Source organism: Chenopodium album, chromosome 19 (genome assembly GCF_948465745.1).
Source record: "Chenopodium album chromosome 19, dcCheAlbu1.1, whole genome shotgun sequence".
NCBI classification, from domain to species: Eukaryota; Viridiplantae; Streptophyta; class Magnoliopsida; order Caryophyllales; family Amaranthaceae; genus Chenopodium; species Chenopodium album.
In genome coordinates this window covers 10748735-10776571 of record NC_137852.1, presented here as the reverse complement: position 1 = coordinate 10776571, position 27837 = coordinate 10748735, and the positions used below count along the sequence as shown (strand labels likewise).

Sequence of the window (27837 nt, the reverse complement as noted above, 5' to 3'; positions counted from 1 at the left end):
TGAAAAGTTAGCATTTTACAACTATGAGGTTGAATCAAATTCCACTAGAGACTTTTTTGGAGTTTTGGATGGGGTTTCCTTTTCCTTCTACTACTAAAGGGCTTGACCCGATAAAATTATGTACTCGTAGTATTTGTTTCCGATTCTCTTATTCTGGGAATCGTGAATTCATTAATTTAAGCACTAATTTTAACAAATTTACATTCCGATTTTCTTATATTGGAAACCTATATTGAGTAACTAAGTTACAACATATTCCAAGTTTGGTAATTTTGATAGGCTACCTTGTGTTGTTCACCGTGGATTAGTATTGGCGGCTTGGCGCATAGGCCTGTGTATGTAGCATTCAAATAGGATGATATTTTTGTAAATAATAAGAATCTGATGGTGGAAGATATGATGGCAAAAATACAACTACATGCATAATAGTACACAAAAAGTACTACTCCCCCCATTTTTAAATATTTGCTCCATTTCTCTTGGGCACGAATGCTGATGCTAATCTTTTATCAATAACATCTTTAATTATCAATAAGTATAAATTCTAACAATTGAAAATCAATAATCTATTTAACAATTCCAACAAGTACCCACAAGACTATATTTTTTTCTTATGTATAAGGGCCTGTTCATATTTACTGAATTGAGCTGAACTGAACTGAACTGATTGGAGCTGAACTGAACTGAACTGAACTGATTGGAACTGAACTGAACTGAATTGAGCTGAAATGAATATTTTATGTGAGGGGGAAATTAAGAGCTGAACTGAACTGATTAGAACTGAACTGAACTGAAATTAAGTAAATGTGAACATGCCCTAAATCACAAACAATTGTCAAAGTTGGATGAATGAATGGTGTAAAAAATAGAAATGGAGCAAGTATTTAAAAACGGAAGGAGTAATAAACAACTTATACTTTAATGGTACATTAATACATTGTACATGTATAGTAGTACACAAACATGTACCACTATACCATTAAGAGAGAGAAAATGTGCCACCAAATCCCAGATTACCCTCCAATGTGCATAATAAATACATAGGCCCTCTGCACCTAGATGCACTCATTCACCGTGTTTAGTCATTTACTTTCTCTTTACATATAAATACAATATACGGAGTAATTAAAAAATAATTATATGATTAATGTTTGTTTGGCTGACAAGTAAATTTCTCAAAAATAATTAAGTCAATTATCTTTTAGGAATAGAAGCTATCTAATCCTAACTTCCCATGCCTAAAAAATTATTATATATAACTAAACCTATTCCACATAAACTAATTAGGGACATTAATGACATGGGATGATAATTAACATTCCCATTTAACCTTCATATCAAACACTAAGTTGCTAGATTCTTGGTTTAAAATAAAACAAAAGTTGCTTAGTTCTTAGAAGTTTTTGTAACTTCTTTGTTGACAATGTAAAAATTTGAATTCCTATTTAATTTTGATAGACCATGGATTTTGGCAATTTAGTTCCCATTGTACAAGTTTCAAATTCTCTTGAATTGTATGCATGGAATGTAGATTCATGTACAGATTTACTCTTGTTTGGTTGGCAATCACAATTTCACAGGAGCTAGAACTTTCTTGTTAGTTTCAAATTTCACAAAGTAGGAATTGCTTACCTACTAAACATCCATTCCTCAGCTGAAAATAAATCCAGATTGTTCAAATATGATACAAAGACAATTACTACTGTTTGTACTTTGTAGCTCGGTTTCTGATAACAGTCAGCATCTCTTGATGAAAATCTGCATGCTGGTTGTTTACTGTCACTCTGTCAGGACGGACTTGTGCAGTATGCATCAGAATGACAACCGAAGTTTGCAGGATAATTGATTTGCACTGATATGACAAAAGGATCAACCCAAATTGTAGTACAAGACTTCTGGGCAGTTGTGTATAATTGGTAAACGAGGATGAATATACATAAATAACATACTCCTAATTCATTGACGTCTTTGGAAAACAAACAATGATCCTCTAGAACCTTTCCCCAATCTGACTTTCTTATCTACGTAAGTAATCTGCAGCTTGACCTCACTTTGTCCACCGTACTGAAATTCAAGTCCTCCTACCTTCAATTCAGGTGCCTCGAATATAACCTGAATCCATTTCTCATCCAATGCTATCAGTTTACCTGTACAATAAGAATTTTGGCAATTAGCCATGAGAATCTATAGGATTAAGCTATAGAACAAGATCCAAGATGAAATTTTGAGGCGTTGATGCCTCATATCAAAGTGCATAGATGGTTGCGAATCTTGGAATTTGGACTGAAAACTAACTACTATCCATAGAGTATTACAGTAGTTTTAACACATGATCAAGTATTGATTGCTTACCTTTCAAAGATACCTCACCATCAAGGAAACCGAAAGCAGAAAAGGATACTTTGTTCCTCACAGTATCAGGAGCTTCAATAACTTGAATCATTTCATTTGTCTTAAACACAAGACGTCCTATTGCACTCCGGTAGCCACCACCAGGTGAAGTTGGATTTGAACAGTAAACCACATCCCACTCTGCAACATTAAGAATTATACAAGTTAATTATTTGAACTTTCATGCCAATCATCCAATTTCCAACAATCAGTCAATCACTATAAGCATATAACTAGATTTAACATGGATTTGGAGAAAGGGGAGTAGTAGTTAGGGGACAGGAGGAAGAGGGAGGCAAACAGCAATTCATGTTCACATAATAGACCAATCTTCTAGAAGCATTCTTCTGCCATTTTTATTAAACAAAAACATCTCAATTTAGATAGATTTGGAAGGAAAAGAACTCCCTTTTCCTTCCGTTCCCAAATCTTCAGTATTATCTAGATAAAAAGAATAGTTTTTCTCCTCTCCTCTCACCTTTCCTTCTCTTCTTTCTGAAATTCCTATACAAATACACAGTAAAATGTAAATGAAATTATCCATCAACCCGTTTATAAGTTTGCTAAGAAACTTAGAGACGATAGTGTCTGTTATGCCACAAGAACAGAATGTGACTGCACTTCAAAGTGAGCTGAACTACATACCTTTATTTATTTATTTATTTTTTTACGGAACTATCTATATATTTATGAAATAAATTAATTAGTAAAAGGTACACGGGGAAGCTGTCTTTAATCTGAAACTTCTATTAACATACATAGCACAATTACTTTGAATCTCCAAATCAAGCAAGAAGCAATACTTGAAAGCCCCAAAAGCAAGCTACATCAGTTACCTATCCTGAGGTTAGAAGGATATCTTTCTACTTTTGCATGCTATTTTATGCAAAAAAATAATGCGTTAATGATAGTTGCTGCTGCAACATTTGTTTTGAGTGAGTTTGATACACTATTATTCAATATCTCTCTCAAGTTCAAACATTCTCTAGTTCTACGATAACAAAGTAACGACTGACAAGCATCATTCTACTAATTCGCAGATAAACTTGTCATTGAACATCTTTTCAGCAATTATAATGGAACATCAATAGCAGATACAAAACAAAGTACGCGACTATATAGGATGCTGAAAAGACCAAATACAAATCTAGAATTTCTCTATGTCGAGAAAGACAATAGTATCACCTGGGTGCTGCTAGAGACTCTTAAATAGTTAAATGTATTTACCTCCAAAAATGAGAGGACATTTTACTGGAGCATCAACACAATATTTCTGAAGTTCTTCAGCAATTTCACCAACTTCCTTTTGCTCTTCTTTTGTTAATAAAACACCTCGATCTGTTTCAGTAACCTGTAGGGGAAACAAGCTAAAATTACTACCACCAAACTATGCAAGCTTACCATAATAGCCTCAGATAAGGTATGAAGTACATCATACAGCCTCCACTAAGCTTTCAGTCTGTTTACTTCATGATTAGAGGAGATTATTGGATATATTTCTGAAGAAGATAATATGCCACATTTTACTCCCATTCCTTACCATATCCTCCTACTCTCCTCCCTTGCATCTACATTCTTCATTTCCAAAATTTCTAGTACGGAACCAAACAAGAGCAAATGAAGTTTGAAAATGGATTATCACTTTACTTTTCTAATGAAAAATCATTTAGATCAAATCAATTTTCCTTCAAACTACAGCCAGCAAATAAACTGTTGGGAATTGTACTTTTCAGTTTGTAAATATCAACATCAAAATAAAAGGGGTTATTTTGCTTGGTATATTGTCTGATCAGTGAGCAAAATTATAAGAAATACAATAACTGAGTCATTGTCTCTTACTCCTCTTTCTTCCTTCACACTTATACTGTGTGCACATCTCACCATAAAATCAACCACCCAGTAACATAAATGTATAATAGCTTTATACCAAAAAGGAAAAATCTAGGTACAAAGGGGAAGAACAGAAGCAAAATCAAACCTTAGAGAGGATGTCGGAGACGAGATCACCGGCATTATTTGGTGAGAATTTGGCTTTGATCTTTTCACCTCAAATAAATAAGATTCAAAAAAGATATAATCAGAAAAGGGCCCAACAAGTTCAAATAAGGTTTACCAACTTCACCTTGCAAGTTACAACAAAATACAAGTTCAGATATGCCATATATGCTCAGATACAATCTATGAAAGGAAAGTATCATGTGTTTAGGACGAAAGCAATATGAGCTTTACTGCTTCAGTATTTTAAATTACAGTATATAAAGTCAAAATTCTGTCTAGAAGACATTTTTTAAATTATTTTGCAAAATCAAAATCAGCACCGTACATAAAATGTGTAATGAACCAGCCTAGGGGAGAGTCAGAGAGGCATCAAGGGTAGTTTAATATTACGGGAATTTTGCTAGCAGTCATCAGATTTAGTAAAAAGGAAGAGCAGGCATAGAAAAAAAGGTACCCAGAGTATTTGAGTTGTCATTTCGTTAGCTTTGAGAGAGGGTCAAGTCTCTCAAGTACTTGAAAATTATCTTTAATTTTCTGTAATTTCAGCTTTAACCGATCAAAATCATCATTATCTCATTAGAATTTCTGTATTATGCTGGTTCGTTACAAAATGTCACCAGAATACGAATTTCATAGTTGAGTTCTATTACAGAATCTAACATTTCTTGTTACCGCCCTCTAGATTGAGATCACTGATCAGTCTGTTCACCTCATTAAAAAAAACTCAGGCATCTTCTTGTGAACGCTTCCTAAACTAAGATCACTCATCAGTCTAGCCACTTCACAACAAATCACAGGCATCTCTGATCATTTTAAACTATCAGTATACATACATTCCATTTAGGATAGCTTGAAATGTGTTTCGCATTATGCTTCCATCTTCATGTGCATAAAGAGTTTCATTGGGTATGCAATGTCAAACAAGAAAAGTTAAAGTGTGCTTAGAAGCAAAGCTATCAACTTTTCTATCCTGAAATTCTCATTACATGTAAGTATTGCAAAGGTTGATCATTTCCAAGAGTGGAAATATTTATCCTGATCTAAACAAACAAAAGCCCCATACATCTATCCCCATCCTTTAGCTTCGTCCTCCTCTCCTCTCTCCATCTGTAGTCTACTAGTCTTCATATCTTCTCTAGATTTTTCCATTAGAAACCAAAACAACGAATGAAGTTTTATAGTTTGATATATAATCCCTCCATATTTAAAAGATGCTCATGTTCGAAATGTCTCAATCAAACAGAAAAAAAACACTAACCACTAATACATAGACAATTTGACTTTACAAATCTCACACACTCTTAACCGTCTATTGTGATCTCAATTATATAAGTTGAGTAAGGTAGTGGTGTTTAGATGAAATACTTATAGTACCCTAAATAGGTACATAGTCAATACTCCTTTAAATGGTTGGTAACTTGGTTTACACTAATCTAAATTTAGAGATCTAAAGCATGCATGGTAGATTCATATCAATACCAAGATTTATAACTTTAACTAACCTGAATCAAAGGTATTTATGTTCAAAATTATGCACTGGTTGTTATTGGAGAATTTAAGAGATATTTGTGTAACATGATATCATATACGAAGTATGAAGTACTATTATTATTCTTCGCATATCTTTAATATTATTCTTTGTACTCGTTAATATGTATCTTAATGATTGCTTGTATATCTTAGTGATTATGTTAGCCTAAATACAGTAAATAGTTGTATCAATTCAAATATAGTTAAGCTTTCCGACATTCTCTTTTTCATTAGTCATAATTGAAATATTTTATACGCAGCCACTAACCCAAAGTTAGTTTTTGCTCTTCATTTAATCATGATTAAATGAAAAACAATCATCAAAATGAGAACAAATAATGTTCATGGGTGTACCGGCACCCGGGCGTAAATAACAATCGCTCTAATTATGTAGTTGGTAAGCCTAAAACTCCAGTTGTACATTATGTACATGGAATGAACGGAGGAAGTATAAGAAAAAGGCACAAGGGAATTCATATATTTGTAAAGTTCAAATTGATTATTCCCAGAACAAACACACCCTAAATAATGTAATAGTATAATTCAATTCAAACTGCTATATCAATGTAACGCTAGTCAAATAGCACAATTACAAGACCTAAAATAACTTGATCACAAATTTTCACAATTAATAACAAAAAATCCCAACAAACAAGGGGAAGAACAGAGAAGTGTAAAATTCAAACCTTAGAGAGAATAGAGGAGACGAAATCGGCGGGAGAAGATGGGACCGCCGGCGCCGGCGAAGACACGGCGGCGGAAACCTTGAGACGGCGGTAAGGGGGGCGGAATTGACGGCGAGGAAGAGAGAGAGTGGTGCGGTTGGAGGAGAGAGAAAATTGAGGTTCGAAAGTAGAGAAGAGTGTTGATGAGGAAGCTGAAGCTGTAGCAGAAGCAGCCATGGCGGAAAACAAGTGGAGTACCAGATGATGATTGTGGTTGGTTATTGTTATGGAGATGAGAGAGAAAATTTTGTTGGATTGGGTGATTTTGGAGATGCCACGTCGGATGGAAATCTGTTGGGGTCCCATTGTTGCCACGTGGATCTTAGCTAAGTTATCGAAACTAGAGATTTTTGACTTCTAATAAAACGTTTTGATTTTTTGCACTATTCACCTACGAGTAAACTTTTTTTTGTTGAGATGATTCACTTATTTTTACTCCCTCCGTCCCTAAATTACATTCATCCTTTCTATTTTTGGTATTCCAAAATTACATTCCTCCTCTCTATCTTTGGTAAGTTATTTTAGTAAATCAACTCTCTTTGTCTGTTTTATATTTAATGTTTTCTCACTCGTCCTTACCTAATATCACTCATAATCCTTGTGTCAAATTACAATGAATATGATTGGTTAAAATTTTTCAATTAGGACGTCCTTTTTTTTTTGCAAAGGATTGATGGCATGTCATGAGTAATAACTAATATATCTTTGTACTTCCCATTGCATTATCTAATTATTATTATTTGTCTTATTCTTCCCTCCTTAATTCCCGTGTAAATTTCTAAACAGGAATGTAATTTAGGGACGGAGGGAGTATTAAATATGTTACTCGTAGTGATTGGTAGAGTAAATAAGGAAAAATATACTCCCGTTGTATTGTTGAGGCACAACTTAGATTATTAATATATGAATAGTTGGATTAATTCAGGTTTAGGATGATGAAATTATTTACATTTTTAGCATTAAGGTAAAGATGGCACAAGGCCGGGTCAAGTGTACATGCTAACATTGAGGTAAAGATAGCACTAGATCGGGTCAACTCGAGACACGACACGACCCAACACGAAATGAAATTTTTTAACGAAAATTGACACAATGTTGGCGCAACATGACACATTATTATTTGGGAGAAGCAAGACTAAGTATGTCCCGACAAAACAAAGCAGGCTGAAATAGGGAAATTTGGCGTGAACAACCAAGTTCGGCACATGAACTTGGGCCATGCATAGCATGGATCGACTTATTGAAAATTTTGGCACGAAATTAGCTCATGAGTCAAGCCTACGCCGCCTAGCTAACCCAAAAGCATGCAAGTTCAACACGTGACTCGACAAACAGCTATTTTTTACATTAAGGATTAGTATCAAACCCTACTATTAAAAAATAAAAGAAAAGAAAAAGAAAAAGGGCAAAGCATATTAGTGTACGAATTCTCTTATCCCCCACCATATTTTACATTGAATGCTTAGAACACTCTCACTCATGGTCAAAAATATGCCCATGAAGAGAATTTCAAGGTAAAAACCCAAAAACATGTATCCCACTGGAAAATAAGAAATCCCCAAGGCCATGACATTTTTGTAATGCTACGGTAACTTGTGTACTCACTAATTAAATCTAAAAATAGCTATTTTGACCAATTTAACATATTTAAAAACAAAAATAAAAATTATCAATGTTCATAATTTATTTTTATCTATAAGTAGATACCCATTTTGTTATATTTCTGTGCACTTCGAAAAATCACAATTTTCTAATTAATTCGTTATCATTAAAAAATTTACTTTTGTCGTGGGTTTATTTTAGCCCATGAGTGTGTGAGGACTTGTAAAAAAAATGCCCATGAAAAAGTGGAAAAGAGGAGTGAGAAAGTGGGTAGAAAGAGAATGTCATTTTATTTTTTTAACCATGAGTGAGAGTGGTCTAAAGTTGCTAACTCATGTTGGGTTGACCTATGTGTAGTTTTTAGGTTAAGTATTGGCGCATAGCACCTATATGTTTTAGAAATATATAGGATGACAAAATGTACCACTACAGCCTAATAAGTGATAGGTGGTAGGTATTTTAGGAGAAAATAATCAACGACATAAGATAACAAAAAGTACCACCACATGTATAATAGTACAGAAAAAGTACTATTAATACAATTTATACCTTAATGGTACATTATAATACACAAAAATGTACCACTGTAGAAAAATATCAAATGAAAAAATATAATAAAAACCCCATACTGCCCTCCTATATGCATGCTAAACATATAGGTGTTATGCGCCTAGATGCACTCTAGTTTTTAATCTATTAAGACCTTCTCCTTACCTATCAAAAAATAATTTCTTTTAGTTTACAAAATGTGTAATGAATCGAATTGAGATTAATTTTATTTTCGCTCACTCAGTATACATGGTTAGAGTAAAAAAAAAAAGATTTTGGGCCCAGTCGATGTCTCTGATTATTACATGGAACTGATCATTAATATACGTTATTTATGATTCAATTTTCTTGTAATTAAATTTGTTGTTCATATTGTCATTTTCTACAAATTAATATTTTGCATTCAAAAGATTGCATAAAAAATCGAGTTAAGTATAAAACAAAGGACTCAATTTTTGCAAAATGTGGGGAAAGGGGACTCTATTTATTTTATAGAGAAAAAAGGGACTGGGCTAGAATGGGTTTGGGTTTTCGGTGGGTTCTAATTAAATAAGGGAAAAAATTGAGTCCCCTTGGTTAAAGAATTGAGTCCCCTTGGTCAACTAAAAAAAAGGAGTATGTTTTTTTTGTTTTTGTTTTTTTTTTTTTTTTTTTTTTTTTTTTGGTAAATATTTTAATTTAAGACCAATAAAAAGAAAAAAGAGTTCCTTCCTCTTTTTGAAACAAAAATAAAGCATAAAATTACAATACTTTGAATGTTTATTTTCTTCATCATCTTCATTACATCCTCGACCTTCTAACTCCACATTTCTCTTTAATTAAAATCATGACCATCTCATAAACTAACTCTGACTCACGTGGACTGTCAACCAACCTACCACCTAATATAATCACACCCATCCACTTGTTTATAGTTTGGGCATATTAGAAATCTCATAAAAGGATGCTTGACTTTCTTAGAAACTCTCCTTAATGACCTTCTGTTGCAATATACACTAGGCTTATCGATATTTTTTTTTTTTTAAAAAAAATTAGGGCCCTACAAGCCTTCACTAAAATTACGATGTGTGCTTCTACTACAAATGCAAGACAAATAAGCTACAAACCAAAGAGATGAAGAACATTAAAAAATTATTGAAAGAATTTTTTTTTTTTTTTTTTGGATAACAAACATTAAAAAAATTTCAAGAACAAAGCTTTTGTATTGTTGTTGTACTTTCTTAATTTCAAACAGCCATATTTTCAAAACAATCCGCAGAAATTATCAATGAAGGGATTGAATTTGTCTGGTATAATCAAGGCAATAATGAGGGTATTAAATCTTCTTGGGTTAAAGGTGAGTTAAGTCACCTGAAAATACCCCCTAACACCAGAAATTTAACCCTAGTCCCCTTTTCCTCTATAAAATAAATAGAGTCCCCTTTTCCCACATTTTGCAAGAATTGAGTCCCCTGTATTATACTTAACTCTAAAAAATCACATAGCTTGATGGTAAAATACTTAGTCAAATTAGAGATTGTGTGTTCAAATTAAATTTTGTGGAGAAGTTAGTGCTGATCATTAATATTTATTAGCCCCCTTTTTTTAATGATTTTATTTATCATTAGTTTTCTTTGAACTTTTCCAAACCCCCCCCAAATAATTTCCCATAGCTCTTAAATTTTTGTAATAATCTCCTACTCCCTTCGTCCCCTTTTGATCGTCCCTTATGAGCATTTTTCACAGGAATTTATAAACACAAATAAGAAAAGTTAAAGTACATTGAAAAAGTAAATTAACATTGGGTATGCAAAAAAGTAGAGAGACAAAGTAATAAAAGTACATGGGAAAACAAAATTTACATGGGAAATACCAATTTGCACAAGTATTGTTGCAAGTTGGAGGGAATTTTAGTAAAAAATTAATATTAATGGTTGTTGGAAAAAACAAATGGGGTGAACATTTTGGGACTAAAATTTGTCCATAAAGGACTATCAAAAGGGGACGAAGGTAGTATATATTTAATTCTACATATTAAATTTGATTGAATTTGTTATTCAATTCATTAACCCTTTATCATCTACTCCTATAACCTCTCTTAATATAAATTTGCGGAGTATAATTAAACTTTTTCTTCACCTAAATAATGGTTTTGTTGTACAGTTTTTTTGATACGAAATAACTATCATCAAGTGTAATGTTATAAGATGCCATGAGACTGTAAAAGTTATTTCAAGTAATTTATGATTTTTGTAGCATAAATAATAACTTATACACAACTCGTGTGTAAAACGGGCCCAAATTCTAGTTTTAATTAATAACAAAGCACATGTGTTATAAATTGTGGTTGGTGCACCCGGGTGCACCATGCACATGGTGCACCCAAAGAACATTTAATATATCTAAAAGAACATGGGTAAAAAATGAACATGTTGCATGGTGCACCCAAAGAACATTTAATATATCTTAAAAGAACATGGGTAAAAAAATGAACATGTTTTTATTTTATTGCAATTGCAAATCAATCACTCTCTTCTCCAGCAATTTCTCACTCCTCTTTCTCTTCCTATCACCCTCTTTCTTACTGCCAATTTTCTCTCTCCTTTACTCCATTGTTTTCATCTAAGAATTTCAATGAAGCTCTTAAATTGGGCTCATTTTGCTTCAATCTCGTAATATTGGTACTTCTTCTACTGTTTGGGTAAAAACCATTTCCAAAGTACTAATTTTCTCTCTCTAGAACTTTTCTCTCTATCTTTTTCTATTTTTCCAAAAAAAAATCAAAATAGCAAAATTGTTCATCTTCAAAGTGAAACCCAAGAAAAAAATTGAACTTGTTTCAACAATTCAACCTTCAAACTTGAACAAATGGTGGATTCAAGTAAAATGTAAGTATAAATTTTGTACATGCAAATTATTTTTCGTCAATAAATTTAAAGTCAAAGTGTTTAATTTTGTGAATTTGGGGTTTTTTTAAAAAAAAAATAAAACTAAAATAAAGCTATGAAGTACAATTTGTTCAAAAAAGAACAATTGGAGGAGAAAGAAGAATAGTAACAAAGTGAAGCCAACTGGAAGATAACCAAGCAAGGTTAATTTTTCAAACACTAGCTTGTTCTTTTTCAAACAGTAACATGTTCTTTTTATTTCATGTTCTTTAAAATATGCCTGATGTTCTTTTTGGAAACCATGTTCTTTGTCAAACACAAACATGTTCTTTTGTTGAAGGTTATAATGCATGTTCTTTTTCAAATATTAGCATGTTCTTTTTCAAACACTAGCTTGTTCTTTTTTCAAACACTAACATGTTCTTTTTATTCCATATGTATTCTTTAAGCTATGCCTAATGTTCTTTTCGGAGGCCATGTTCTTTGTCAAACACAAACATGTTCTTTTGTTGAACACTAGCTTGTTCTTTTTTCAAACACTAGCTTGTTCTTTTTTCAAACACTAACATGTTCTTTTTATTCCATGTTCTTTAAAATATGCCTAATGTTCTTTTCGTAGGGCATGTTCTTTGTCAAACACAAACACGTTCTTTTGTTGAACACTATTATGCATGTTCTTTTTCAAATACTAGCATGTTCTTTTTCAAACACTCGTATGTTCTTTTTTTTTTTCTCATGTTCTTTAAAATAAGCCTCGTGTTCTTTCCGGGTGCACCATGCGCATGGTGCACCCGGGTGCACTATACTATTTTCACATGTGTTAATGGAATTCAATTAAAATTGACAATTTTATAAACATGTATGTTTAGTCATCAATGTAGTCCCTTTTAAAAGTTCTACTTCCTAACACATTGTCATACATCTATTACTCTTTACTAAATTGGAGTTTCTTTTTCCCTTCGAACTCCCTACAAATCCCGCTTAAAACTCACAGGTGACTTATAGATATACTCACTCCATCCCTTTTTTATTTACTCATTTGAGCAATTTTATGAGAATTAAGAAGGGAAAAGAAGTACTCCCCCGGTCCCTAAAATTTCGACCCTTTTGACCTAATTTTATTCATAAAATGATCGACCTATTTGCATTAAAATACTCATCAATTTACAATAATATTTATGCAAAATTAGCTTCCTGTATAATATTTTGTTTTTTATATGTATTTTTAATACTTTCTCTACTTTTTTACAAACCCCGTGTAAATTTATCTTTTCAATATGTAAATTCATTTTATTTAAGTTTCTTAAAAACTGTGAAATAAACTCAAAATGGTCGAAGTTTTGAGGACGGAGGTAGTAGTAGTAAAATTACATAGGAAAGTTAAATTCACATGGGTTTGCATAATAATAGAGAGAGAAAGTTATAAAAATACATAGAAAAGCTAAAATTCACATGGAAAAGCTAAACTTTGCACAAATATTATTGCAAAGTAAAGGGTATATTAATGCAAATGAGATCATCATTTACCAAAAAATTTGGCCAAAAGAGTCAATAAAAAATGGACGAAGGAAGTATGAAAGTATATTGGAAATTGAAAATATTGAAAATATGTTCTTTCTCATGCTTAATATCGGTGCATAATAATTGTTATCACCCTTCGAAAGTGATTTAAAATAGTAGGCATACTTCGTAAGTTCGACCTTAAATGGCCAAAAGCTAGTCCCAAAATGATCATCTCTCATTTGCATTACTCCCTTTGTGTTTTTTTTAAGTGTTACAATTTGACCGGCACATAATTTTAAGCAATTTAATTGATTTAAATAAAATAAGAAGTTAGTGGGGTAGTTGGAGTGTTTAAAAAATTGTAAAAGAACAAAAGATTTTGTGTGAGACCGAGCTCAATAACAAAAGTCCAATAAAAAGACGCAGGCTAACTAAACCCGATTGCGAGGCCCGCACACCAAAAACATGATAGTGGACTCACGTGAGTCCGTCTCACCCAAAACTTTACCGTAAAATAAAGATAGTGGAGTTGATAGTTTATTGAAAAGTAATGAATGTGAGAGGAAAAATATAATAAAAAAAAAGTAGTAGTAGGTTTTGGTGGGAACTATGAGAGGAGTATTATATAATTTTTTAATGTAGTCTTTTGCCAAAAAAAAGTGTAACACTTATTAAAATACGATTGAATTTGATAAGTGTAACACTTATTAAAGCACGAAGGGAGTATAATACTATACAATTTGCAATAATATTTGTGCAAAGTTAATTTCCCCATACAAATTTTGTTTTTTCATGTAGTTTTATTACTCCCTCCGTCCCAAAAAGAATGACCCATTTGGGTTGATTACGCGGGTATTAAAGAAGTTAAGTAAAAAGAAGTAAAAATATATTGGAAAGATAAATTTACATGGGGTTTGTGAAAAAAATAAAGAGAGAAAGTAATAAAATAACATGGAAAATCAAATTTTAATATGGGGAAGCTAATTTTGCACAAATATTATGGCAAATTGGTGGGTGTTTTTAATGAAAATAGGTCATTCTTTTTGGGACAGAGTTTTGGCCAAATGGGTCGTTCTTTTTGGGACGGAGGGAGTACTCTATCTCTCTAATTACTCCCTCCGTCCCCTTTTTGATAGTCCCTTATGGGCATTAATAAACACAAATAAGAATAGTAAATGTACATTTAAAAGTTAAGTTGATATTGGGTATGCAAAAAAATAGAGATAGAAAGTAATAGAAGTACATGAAATTTTTAAGTTTGCATAAATATTGTTGCAAATTGGAGGGAATTTTGGTAAAAAATTTACGAGTAATATTAATGGTAGTTGGAAAAAGCAAATAAGTGAACATTTTTAGACTAAAATTTACCCATAAGAGACTATCATTTGGGGACGGAGAGAGTATTTACAAGCCCCATATGAATTAAACTTTTTAATGTACTTTTATTACTTCATTTTTTTTTTCCAATCTAAATTCACGTGAAATTTGTTTAAAAAGGAGACGGAACTACGGAGGGATTATATGACACTCCGTATTACTCCCTCCATCCCATTTTGATAGTCCCTTATGCGCAAAAATCACATGAATTAAGAAATTTAAATAAAAGTAGTAAAATTACATTGGAAAGATAAATTTACATTGGGTATGTAAAATAGTAGAGAGAGAAAGTAATAAAAGTACATTGTAAAACAAAATTTATATGGGAAAGATAAATTTGCACAAATATTGTTGTAATTAAGGGCCTGTTCACATTTACTTAATTTCAGTTCATTTCAGTTAAGTTCAGCTCAGTTCAGTTCCAATCAGTTCAGTTCAGTTCAGTTCAGTTCAGCTCTTAATTTCCCTCTCACATAAAATATTCATTTCAGCTCAGTTCAGTTCCAATCATTTCAGTTCAGTTCAGTTCCAATCAGTTCAGTTCAGTTCAGTTCAGCTTCAATCAGTTCAATTCAGTTCAGTCCAGCTCAATTTAGTAAATATGAACAGGCCCTAAAGGTAATTTTGATAAAAAATTGATAATTATGGTACTTGAAAAAAACAAATGGGATTATCAATTTGGGACTAAAAATAGGCCATAAGAGACTATCATTTGGGAACGGAGGGAGTAATAGTAATTGAATAGCTTAAATACAATTAATATCCATTTAAGGAAGGCTTAGAAACTTCTCTTCTTTCATGCAATAATTGTATCTTATTAAATACTCCACACCAGCTTCATCTTTTATGCATTGTACTTGTATCTGTTAATACTGTCTCTTACATTCCCTTTGAATGTTTATATAACTATTACTCCAAGTACAACATTAAAAATTCAGAATTTTCACTTGATCAAATGATACAAATTCCCTGTTTCTCCAAAAGGCAATATCCCAAATGACGCTAAATTCCCTGTTTCTCCAAATCATCACATGCTACCCAATTCCCTGCTTCATTTCTCTTTATTATCTCTCTCCTCTTTTCTGAATTTCTATCAAATTCCCTTTGAATTACAGAACCCTTTTTGATTTTCTCTCTCCTCATTTTCTGGGTTTAAGCTTTCATGGTATTGTTACATCTATCTCATCCTCTTTGGCTCTTTAGTTCATATATATACGTAGTATTTTAGACTTGGGTTTTGTTCAATTTCACCATTTTTGGATTTTTACTTATGGGTAATTCTTTGAATGTTGAAATCTGTGACATTGGGTGATTAATTTTTTTTTTCTTTCTTTTTTTTGGACAAGTTGGGTGTTTTTTTGTTTTTTTTTTATTTTTTTATTTTTTTATTTTTTTTTTTTAAAGCATGTTATTTGTTTGGAATTTTTGGAGTAGATTGTTAGGCTTTGTTTTATTCGCCTTATTTTTCAAGTTTAAAGTTACTTGTAAAATAAAAAGTTTTAAGTTAAATGAGAAAATACTACGTATAAGTTTAGATTAAATGAGAATAAATAAGTTCATATCATATCATATCACAGCTTGTTTTTATAGTTAAATATCTTTAATTTTACAATGAAAATTAGATCTTAATAAAATACAGATTATTATGTATCTAATAACACTCATTTAATACATTTTTTTTATAGATTATATACCCTTAAGGTTAAAGTGTGGTAAATTAAACAATCAAATCATATCAGATTAGATTAGACAAGCAAAAATAAGATGAATTAACAAACTGTTTTTTAGGGTTCGTTCTCCGCAAGTACTATATGCATTATAAAATAATCTTAATGTCGGATTTTTTTTTTTTTTTTAAAAAAAACACTTAAATATGAGTACTAAAGACTGTTTCACACTTTTTGTAAACCACAATCTTCATGTACGTAGTACGCAGTACACTAACAAGCTTAAAATCTTGTCTTTTGATAATTTGATAAACAATTATAAACTTTTTTATGGCAGAGGAATATAGACGACAAATAATAAATAACCATTATTGTGTTCTTTAAAAATTCTAATATAGTTGTATGAGTTTTGACTATTACAATTTATTTTTTTAAAATGGTTGTGATAGTTTGTTTTTTCATTTAACTCTAATTAATAATTTTAATTTTAAATAAAATAAATAAATAATCTCAACCGTCATTTTAAAAAAATTGTGGTAGTCAAAAGTCATATTTATATGTTCTTTGTATTTTTATTTAAAGTGAAAATTTTTAAAAATTATTTCATCTTGCAATTTAATGAAGATGAAAAAATAAGTTAAAAATCTAAAATTTCATCTGGCATGAGATGTTCATGCTGCGTAGCTCTGAAAAGTTGTAAGTAGATATTGAGTGTAGGTTTAAAACAAGGCTAAGCTTGGACAAATAAAATTAGACAAAAATTAAGTTGTCCTGTACTTAACTAAAATAGGAATTGTTGCTATCTGTGTACGATGTTTATTTCTTATGTTTTGGCGATTCATTCTACTCAATTTGAATATTTGATACTCCTTCCGTCCCAAAATATTATTTTTGTTTGTGAAATTTCATGCGGTAACTAAGAAATTGGGAGAATAAAGTATCATTTCCCTTTTTCTTGCTTATTTGAAACTTTTCCGTTTCATTTACTTATTTGAAAGTTACCTCCGGTATTTGTTACTTTTAGTCCATACTAAACATTTAGAAATGAAAATACTTAATTGAATCCGTTTTCTATATCTAAAATTACTAAACCAAACATCCCCGTGTAGCCGCGTATGATGATTAGTGATTCAGATACGGTGATTATAATTCACAATCTAAGAGAAGTTCAAAATACCATTCTTTTATTTGATGCTTACTTTTACTTATCTCTTAATCCAATGCTTAGCCATCTGTTACTTTAATACATGAGTTCACTTCAAACAACATGCAAAGTGTAGCAATTTAAATGTTAAAATCTTGTTGTTCCATATCTAGTTATTTAAATTTTATTGTACGAGCCAGTGTAAAACTTTGTCACATCCCTTATGACATGACTGGCTACAGTCTTGCAGTTGTGGTTTTTAGCCTTTATTGTTCGTTTAAAAGCTGCATCATCATGTTTTTCATGTATATGTTTAAATAAAATTCCCTGATACATGTTGATTCATTCCTAATAGATGGGACTTGAGGGAAAAGATGGCTTGGGCACCAGTAGTAAAGGTAAAGATAAATTTGATGATATTGATATGGATAACTGGGATGATGAGGATATGTATTCGTCGGATGATGATGGTGATACTATGGACATGAGCTTGCAAGACCTTGGTGAGGCTTCATTAATGAATTTCTGCAAGAAAGCTTCGTCGTCTTTCTTCAAGCAGCACGGTCTTATCAGTCATCAGATTAACTCCTACAACAGTTTTGTCCATGAAGGTATAAAGAGAGTTTTTGATAACATTGGTGAGATAACTGTGAATCCAGGCTATGATCCCTCAAAGAAAAGTGAGAGTGGATGGAGATATGCTTCGGTGAGATTTGGGAAATTCGAGCTTGAGCGTCCTATGTTTTGGACTGGAGAGAAGTTTCATGCTGATGGTGGGAAAGACTATATTAAGTTGCTTCCTCGACATGCTCGGCTTCAGAAGATGACTTATTCTGCTAGATTGAAAGTTGAGGCTCACCTTCAGGTTTGTTGATGTCACTAAAATAATTTATGATGGTAGTATATCATTGTTGTGTAATGTTTTCATTTGTTCGTTCGTGGTTGGTTTTTGAATCGTAGATATATACTCAAGAGAAGGTCAAGAGTGACAAGTTTAAAACTGGTAAGTCAGAGTATATAGACAGAACTATATTGAGCGATGAAACAACAGATGTTATCATTGGAAGGATCCCTGTGATGGTGAAGTCTGATATATGCTGGATGAGTCAAGCTGAGAAAGATGATTGCGAATTTGATCATGGTGGCTATTTTATAGTCAAGGGTGCTGAGAAGGTAGGTTGATAAACATTTCCTCGTATCTTATCCATGGGCTTTATTCATTGTTTATGTCTTAGTTCTTAAAAAGAATGATCATGGTAACTCTTTATTTCGCTTTGACCATATATGTTGGATATGGTAAGTGCAGACATTTATTGCTCAAGAACAGATCTGCTTGACTAGGCTTTGGATTTCTAGTGAACCTTGGAAGGTTGCTTATCGATCTGTGCTCACTAGAAGAAGGGCACATGTCAAATTGGTAGAGAATCCGAAAATTGAAAACATCCGAGGAGGAGAAAAAGTTATCAGTGTGTACTTTGCATTTGTAGAAGTCCCTATTTGGATTTTCTTTTTTGCCCTTGGTGTATCATCTGACAAGGAGGTGGTGGAATTAATTGACTGCAGCACGGATGATGGCCGCATCAGTAACATCCTCTTTGCATCCATTCATGCTGCTGATGAGAAATGTGATGGATTCCGTCGTGGTGGCAAAGCTTTGGAGCATATTGACCATTTAATGAGTCAATCTAAATTCCCTCCCTCTGAGTCTGCTGCAGAGTTTATCGAAGCAAACCTTTTCCCTAGTCTTTCAGGGACCAAGCAGAAGGCCCGGTTTCTTGGATACATGGTGAAGTGTCTTCTGCAAGCGTTTTTAGGCAGGAGAAAGTGTGATAATAGAGATGATTTCAGGAATAAAAGACTAGAGTGTGCTTCTGAGCTTCTAGAGAGGGAACTTAGGGTCCTTATGAAGCAGGCTGAGTGGCGAATGGTGAAGGGAATGCAGCGAGACCTGTATGGAAACCGTGATCTGCAGGCTATTGAGCACTACTTGGATGCATCAATCATCACCAATGGTCTTAACAGAGCATTTTCCATTGGCGCATGGGCGCATCCTTACAAGAGATCAAACAAAGTTTCTGGTGTATCTGCAAATCTCAGGCGAACTAATCCGTTGCAGAGTACTTGTGATATGAGGAAAACTCGTCAGCATGTTGCTTACACAGGGAAGGTTGGAGATGCCAGATATCCGTAAGTATTTCAAATCTTGTATTATACACATACATCTCTTATTTGGTTTAATATGTTCAAATTTTGAAATGAGTGATTTCTCTTTATTTTTTTCATTATTTGGGATTGGAGATCAATTAATTGTTTAGTTTGACTTATGTTCTGAAATCAGTCTCTTTATTAGGTATGTTTGAATATTTTGCTGATTGTAAATGTATTCTAAGACTGAAATGACTTTAAACCAGTGAATGAAAAGTCGAAATATGGCCAAACTTAAATTGCATTGGGTACTCTAATTAAAATTGCAACTATGATTTCAGACACCCTTCTCACTGGGGAAAAGTATGCTTCTTGTCTACACCGGATGGGGAGAACTGTGGGCTTGTGAAGAACATAGCTGCTACTGGACTTGTCAGTTGCAATATTAGTAAGAAGGATCTGCCTGATATTTTGGTGAAATGTGGGATGGAAAAATTAGTGAGCGACACTTGTACTTCGCTGTGTGGAAAGGAAAAGGTTTTTGTGGATGGCGATTGGGTAGGAGTTTGTGCTGATTCCCTTTCCTTTGTTCAGAAGTTGAAACAAAAACGTCGGAAGAAGAGTATTTCAAGCCAGGTACTATTCATTTTTCTACATTTGTTCTGGATTGTAAAGCTGAATATGTCAGGTTTGTTATTATTATTTGTTGGTGCCTGATGGCTGCTAGTTACTACTGTGTGTGTGCTTTTTTCCGGATATCTTTTCATTACATTCATTCATGATCCCACATTTATGGTGCTTGGTTTGTAACATCTTTTTTTGTATGCTGCTAAACGCTATGAATCTCCTTTGTCTGTCTCTCAAATTTGTTTATGCTATGATATCCTGTTAGTTTTTAAATTCATCGTGCTGTTGTCATTTTATCTGTAGTCTGAGCCTCGTTAGACAATGGCCTTTCACTATCTTAACCACACTTGTGTATTTGTGTATTATAAGTTCCTGTGTAACATATTGTTGGCACTTGTAGGTTGAAATCAAACGTGATGTTCAAAATTCTGAAGTGCGAATATTCTGTGATGCTGGAAGAATACTTCGACCACTTTTAGTAGTTGAAAATTTAAAGAAGACAAAGTTACTGAAAGGGGATGAATTTTCTTTTGAGACCCTTCTAGACAAAGGAATAATTGAATTGATTGGGCCTGAAGAGGAAGAAGATTGTCGCGCTGCATGGGGAATTAAGTTCCTCTTCGAAGACCAGGGAAAAGAAGCTGTCAAATACACTCACTGTGAGCTCGATATGTCATTTTTGTTGGGAATCAGTTGTGGTATTATCCCCTTTGCAAATCATGATCATGCTAAGAGGGTTCTTTACCAAGCTCAGAAGCATTCTGGACAAGCCTTTGGATATTCCAGCACAAACCCGAATATAAGAGTAGATACCTTGTCCCACCAAATGTACTACCCTCAAAGACCTCTCTTCCGTTCAGTGATTTCTGACTGTCTAGGAAAGCCAGAATATCCATTAGGCCGCAACCAGATACTTCCAAAGGCGGAGTTTTTCAATGGTCAAAATTGCATTGTGGCTGTAAATGTTCATCTTGGTTATAATCAAGAAGATTCTTTGGTCATGAGTCGAGCTTCCCTGGAACGAGGCATGTTTAGGACCGAGCATTTCAGGAGTTACAAGGCTGAAGTTGACAACCAGGAGTCATCAGAAAATAGGAGGAAGTCTAATGATACTGTTAAGTTTGGGAAAATACAGAGCAAAATAGGACGGGCTGACAACCTTGATGATGATGGATTTCCATACATTGGAGCAAACTTGCAGAGTGGAGATATTATCATTGGCAGGTGCGCGGAATCTGGGGCTGATCATAGTGTCAAGCTAAGGCATACAGAAAAAGGCATGGTGCAGAAAGTTGTCCTGTCAGCAAATGATGATGGGAAGAACTTTGCAGTTGTTTCACTTAGACAGGTAATGGTGTGCTACTTTTTTTTTTTTTTTTTTTGGAAAGAAAGTATTGATGTACTTTGGATCAATTATGTGGGTTTAAATATAAATGTGTGAACATATTTTGTGATGTGATATGTATGTAATTAATCATACAAAACTACAAGCATTATAGATGTGACAAAATGTATGATCTTGGTTAAATTTCATCTTGATATCCACTTCTGTTTGTGATTTATAAGTCAGTCTCATGCTGTCAATTGATGCAGGTTCGTTCACCTTGTCTTGGTGACAAGTTTTCGTCGATGCATGGCCAAAAGGGTGTTATTGGATATCTTGAGTCACAGGAGAATTTTCCGTTCACAAAACAAGGGATAGTGCCTGATATAGTAATCAATCCTCATTCATTTCCCAGTAGACAAACTCCTGGCCAACTACTGGAGGCTGCCCTTGGTAAGGGCATTGCATGTGGTGGTTCATTGAAATATGCCACCCCTTTCTCTACTCCTTCTATTGAATCCATAATGGAGCAGCTTCACAGGTCAGTTTATACTTTCGTATTCGATTCCCTCCTGTTATTCTGTCTGCATTACTGTATTTTTGCTGAAAATTAACTCCCCTCCCGTAACAGTTAGTGATAGAGTATAAAACATATTTCTGAGCCTCAACTATCAGCTTAAGCTTTTGGTTGAGAGGGAATAGAAAATGCTTGATTAAATTCTTCCACATCACAATGATTGTAGGGCTGGATTCTCAAGATGGGGGAATGAAAGGGTCTATAACGGAACAACAGGAGAGATGATCCGTACCCTCATATTCATGGGGCCGACTTTCTATCAGCGTCTGGAGCATATGGCTGAAGACAAATTAAAGTTTCGAAATACAGGTCCTGTACATCCACTGACCCGGCAGCCAGTGCTAGACAAGAAACGGTTTGGGGGTATCAGGTTTGGGGAGATGGAACGGGAATGTCTGATCGCCCATGGTGCTTCAGCCAACCTGCAAGAGCGACTTTTCACTTTAAGTGACGCGTCCCAGATGCATGTTTGCAGGAAGTGCCAGAACATTGCTAATGTGATCCTAAGGACAGTCCCTGGTGGCAAAAAGATCCGAGGGCCTTACTGCAGGTTCTGCGAGTCTGGTGAAGAAATCGTAAAGTTGAATGTGCCATATGGGGCTAAGCTGTTGTGTCAAGAGCTCTTTAGCATGGGTATTTCGCTTCGTTTTGACACCAAGCTCTGCTGATACTAACCAGTCTTTCGTTCAGTATATCAGTAGCTATCTTGTAAAATCTGGTAATATGCTTTTGAACCTGTTCTTGACTAACAGAGTAACAGTAAACAGATCTGTTACTCGTAGTATTTATGTAAGATCTGGTATTAAGCTTTTGAATCTGTTTGATCCTTCAGGAAAAGGTGGATAGTTTAGCCTAATTTTCCTGCAGAACATGCTTGGAATCGTGAAGATTGTTTTAATCTGACATCTAGTTTGATATAATTCCAATTCTCAATCTGTTAATAACTTGAATATGCTACATGTTGTATGGTTTATCTCTTTTAACTTTGTTCACTTATGTGTGATTTGTAAATGAGCTTGTTCTCTAGTTTGTCTCTATAATCTTAGCCTATTAAATAAACTAAGCTTGCTCTACCATGTATTCATGCATGACTGGTTGTAATTTAATACGAACACTCTATAATTTCTCTAGAATGTGTGATAATGATAATTTTAAGCTTTTCAGCTTTTGCAAGTTGTCATTGGTAAAATTGAACTTTTTGCGTTGGATTGGGTTATAATCAAGTTGCGTCAAAATACATTTGGTTTAATTAAGTCACAGGTTGAAATGACTATGGCCGAAACATGTTCATTGTTTGGGTCTAATTTGGTTATTTTTAGTCTAATGTTGTATATGGTATCAATTGCCATGATTTGGATTGTAAACGGATTTAGCCAGTGTTTGGTGTAAGCAAATTTGTCCAGCGTCTACTGCATGTAACAATATAACTGCCCCTTATTAGATGATGGTAGAAATGTAGATTATCCTTCAAAAGGCCTCTCTTTATAGTCATGTAATACGGAGTAACACGTATGGTTTCTGTTATTGTGAATGTTTGGTCACTTGGAGAGTGCATGAGAGTAACATTTTTACTTGTTATTTTAGGAATTGAGGGTGATTTTATTTAGCTGAGCTCCCAAAACCCATAAAATTATAATATAAATACTCCGTATTTGTGTTCATTCTTCTTTCCACTTTTATCTGGAGCCTAAAAGAGAAAGTAAAAATTGATATCAGATATCAACAAAATTTGTATCAAGGTTAATTTTGTAAATTTAGCCACCACACCAAGGGTAATTTTGTAATTTTAGCAACCACAACCCCTTTCTCTCCCCCCTATCACCACCGTGCAACCTCTACTATCACCCACAACACCACCTTTACCTTCACGAATCGACCCTAGCCGACCACTAATCGACCCCAGCCGACCACCACACGGCCGCCACACCATCGCCGCAACACCATCGCCGTAATACCACTAGCTACCACCCACAGCACCACCTTTAGCTTCACTAGCCTCTACCTTCGTGAATCGACCACCACAGGCCGCTACACCAACATTCGACCGCCGCAACACCACTAGTACAAGCAAATCCCTTTCCCTTAAGGATTTGTATGGCCCCAATTTTCATAAAGTGCTATTAGGGTGTCGTTTTTTGGCCGGCCGGCTGGCCACTTTAGATAATAATTTCCAATAGTGAAATTGTGCTTGAGAAACCAAGCCTGGCACATGAATTTAGGCCATGTATGGATCAACTATTTTATGAAATATTGGCACTACATGTAGCTCATGAGCTACCTAACTAACCCAAAAACACGTAAGTTCAAAACGAGGCATGATTAACAACCATCTTTATATTAAGGTCATACTTCATGGTATAAAAAAAAAAAAAAAAGTATTTTAGTGTACGAATTTGCTTAGCTCCCACCCCCCTTAAAAAGAGCATTGCATGCTAACTCATATCGGGTTGACTTATGTGGAGTTTCAATCATTAAAGATTTCTCCTTACCTACCAAAAAGAATTTAAAAAAAATGAAATAAAAGTATTGACTCATAATATTCTTTTTTATTAGGTAATACTCGTATTAGATAAAACACATTGGTTTAGGAATACACAAGGTGGCCAAATCAAACTGGTAAGGCAGTATTTTCATGTTTTCTGATAGAGAATATCCATAGAATATTCTCATCCTAGGTTTAGGATATATTTTGTATAAGATTATCTTTGATATCTGTACATATCTTATAGTTACCTAATATGATTAGGTTTCTCATTGTAACCCTATAAATATTGATCAATGGAAATCACTCTAATCGAGGAGTTTATATTATCTGACATGGTATCACAGTTTAGGTTAGATCTTGGGATTGTTTAGATCTAAAATTTTCTCTTCCCCTGCCGGTGGGTTAGAAAATTAAACCCACCGGCGGGATTCACAAACAATTACACAAAACACATTTTATTTTTTTGCTTCCGCGTTTTAATTATAGAGTATGATGGTTGACCATCACCGGGAACCCCCTTTTGTGCTCCAACTTTCCACCACACACAGGAGCTTTATGATCTACCTCTACCTCTTGGTTCTCCACCTAATACACCATCTAGATCACTCATAGTTCTCCTTCTTTAGCCTAATCTGTGAGTGAATTGCAATCTTGCATAGTGTATTCAATGACTGATATAGTAGTCTTGGATGAGCCAGACCCGCGAGACAAACCACCCCTTTGATAGTCTTCTTTTTCTCAATGTCGTTGTTGGCCTCCACCACCTTAGTTACGTTGTAGTCTTGTTCCTGACCCCTTCCCAACGGAGGTCTTCTACTTGGCTGGAGCCTTGTACAACTACACTATAATAACTTAAAGGGAGTGTTGGATTTTTGGCACTAACAACACTTTTTCTTACCTTTTCAATTTATTGTCAATTTTAATTATCACAAGTACATGCGGTGGAATTTCTTATTCTCTAAATCCAGCCACTACTTAGCTTGTTTTAATTTGGTGGAATTTATCTTGTTGTGTGGGTCAATTTTTTTTTAGAGGTAAACAGTTCCTAGTGGTTAAGTGGTGTAGAATTTAGGCTATCTTATTTGTTTTTTTCTTCAACTGTGATTTCCCGTAAGTAGTTTAGTGTCTTCTACCCGATGATGGTTTGATCCCTTAGCTTCTTCTTTTTTTGGATCTGCAACTTAGCCCAAGTCTGTGCGGCTCCTCTCCTTCTCCTCCGGCTTAGCAGTGCTTATCTCTACTCTACGTAGGTCGTGGCTGTTGCTTCTCATCATTGTCATCACCGGCACATGTCTACTACTTCTCTTTTGATCATGGGTTATCATACTATCCTTACCGTCCGATGCGTGATTCAGATGCAGTCTGAGCATCCGATTTTCTCCCGCTCTAACTGCGGGGGTGTGATAGAGAATATCCATAGAATATTCTCATCCTAGGTTTAGGATATATTTTGTATAAAATTATCTTTGATATCTGTACATATCTTATAGTTACCTAATATGATTAGGTTTCTCATTGTAACCCTATAAATATTGATCAATGGAAATCACTCTAATCGAGGAGTTTATATTATCTGACATTTTCTTTCTAATTATCGTAAATAGAGTCGCAAACTACAATAATTTAATATACTACTCCGTTTCTTATCATGTACAACAAAGGAATATTTTGTGTTTCACAAATAATACCCTTTTGTTGCACGTAATAAAAAACGGAGATAGTAAAAGAAATCTTATTTAGTATATTAAGTACCGGTACCAAATCCAAAAACTTTAATCAAATAAATTAATTGATATTACATCATTGTAAAAAAGAAATATAAATAAATACGTGCCACACTGCCACCACAATCATCTTCTAGCTTCCTCCCTTATATATTTCTCTATTCACTAATTAATATAACAAGTTATATTACTTTGATTTTAAAATTGACAAGATTTATTTCCTACACTTTGAGCATCTGCATCTTCACCAAACCATACTGCCTTTTCTTATCCTTCAATTTACGTTATTTCAATCACTCATTATCATCATCCTTTTTTCCCTTTGTTGCTTTTCTTGTTGATATACACATATATTTTCCGATATCATATCTCTAACATCTATCAATCCTATTATGTCACAATTATTTCCTTGTATAATGATGCTTCTTCCGCTCTCATATAAAAGTCTCATTTATTTTATTAGGCCCCGTTTGATTCACCTTAAAAAAAGGAAAAATAATATTAAGTAAAAATAATTTCATTTCAGTAAAATTAATTTCAGTTCAGTAAAAATAATTTTAGTTCAGTAAAAATAAGTTCAGTTCAGTAAAATTCAGTTTTCTTAAAGAAGAATTATAATAGAAAATCAGTAAAAATAATTTCAGTTCAGTAAAAATAATTTTAGTTCAGCAAAATTAAGTTCAGTTCAGTAAAAATAAGTTCAGTTCAGTAAAAATAATTTCAGTTCAGCAAAATTAAGGTGAATCAAATAGGGCCTTACACTCTTTTTTATATAGTACTCGTGAATACTCCCTTCGTCCCTTAATTATATTCATATTCTCTCTATTATGTGAGTAATAAATAAAGTAAAAATGACATATAATTAAGGGACGAAGGGAGTATTATTTTGTAACTTAGATACTAGAACTTGATTACTTAAAACTTAAAAGTAGACATACAAAAGTGTGGAGTTTGAATAATTAATTTTTTTTTTTTAAAAAAAGAAAATTATGATAAGAATTTGTATGTGTAGTTTACATGAAAATACTATATGACATTACACAAAAAAAAAAAAAACAAAAAAAACAAAAAAACAAAAAAACAAAAAAAAAAACATGACCTTTTAATTATAAGAAACTAGATTGGTTCCCGTGCCATGCACGGTTATTTTAATTACCCCATATTTTCTTTTGATAAATTAATTTATTTATAGCATAAAATATAAAAATTGTTTAAAATATCTTGAACAAAATTGAATAAGAATGGTAAATATTATTGCTCATTTTATATATTTGACAAAAACAAACATCTTTTTTTAAAATAATTTCCTTACCCTTACTCCATAAACATTTCAGTAGAAAAATGCATTTTTTTCTTATCCCCCATTCCAAAAGCATAGCTTTAGCTATTACAACCGTTTAGATAGAATTTCAATTTCATTTAGACAGTCTCATAATCAATCATTCATCGTTGGACAAATTATGGATACAAATAATATCCAAATACCAAATGCGCCCTCTATAGAATCCTCGTGAGATAGAAGAATTCTTTACAGAGGACGAAGAATTCTTTATAGAAGAATTCTTTAAATAAACTATACTTCGTAGTAATTAATTATTAAAA

General features: G+C 33.4%; 2 protein-coding genes across 2 annotated transcripts; one reads left to right on the top strand and one right to left on the bottom strand.

The window, feature by feature from the left end:
* Positions 1–1608: 1608 nt before the first annotated feature.
* Positions 1609–6862, bottom strand: LOC145595970 (putative plastid-lipid-associated protein 8, chloroplastic). The gene is made up of 5 exons (XM_081652400.1): positions 6606–6862; positions 4370–4429; positions 3619–3742; positions 2353–2532; positions 1609–2147 (listed from the first exon to the last, which is right to left on the bottom strand). Exons 1-5 carry the CDS (start codon positions 6819–6821, stop codon positions 1957–1959), a joined length of 771 nt encoding a protein of 256 aa, XP_081508526.1. The 5' UTR covers positions 6822–6862; the 3' UTR covers positions 1609–1956.
* A 10846-nt stretch (positions 6863–17708) lies between these two features.
* Positions 17709–22694, top strand: LOC145595815 (DNA-directed RNA polymerases IV and V subunit 2-like). Its single transcript, XM_081652241.1, has 7 exons — positions 17709–18218; positions 18314–18526; positions 18660–19540; positions 19840–20134; positions 20526–21473; positions 21719–21990; positions 22193–22694. Exons 1-7 carry the CDS (start codon positions 17709–17711, stop codon positions 22692–22694), a joined length of 3621 nt encoding a protein of 1206 aa, XP_081508367.1.
* Positions 22695–27837: the final 5143 nt, after the last annotated feature.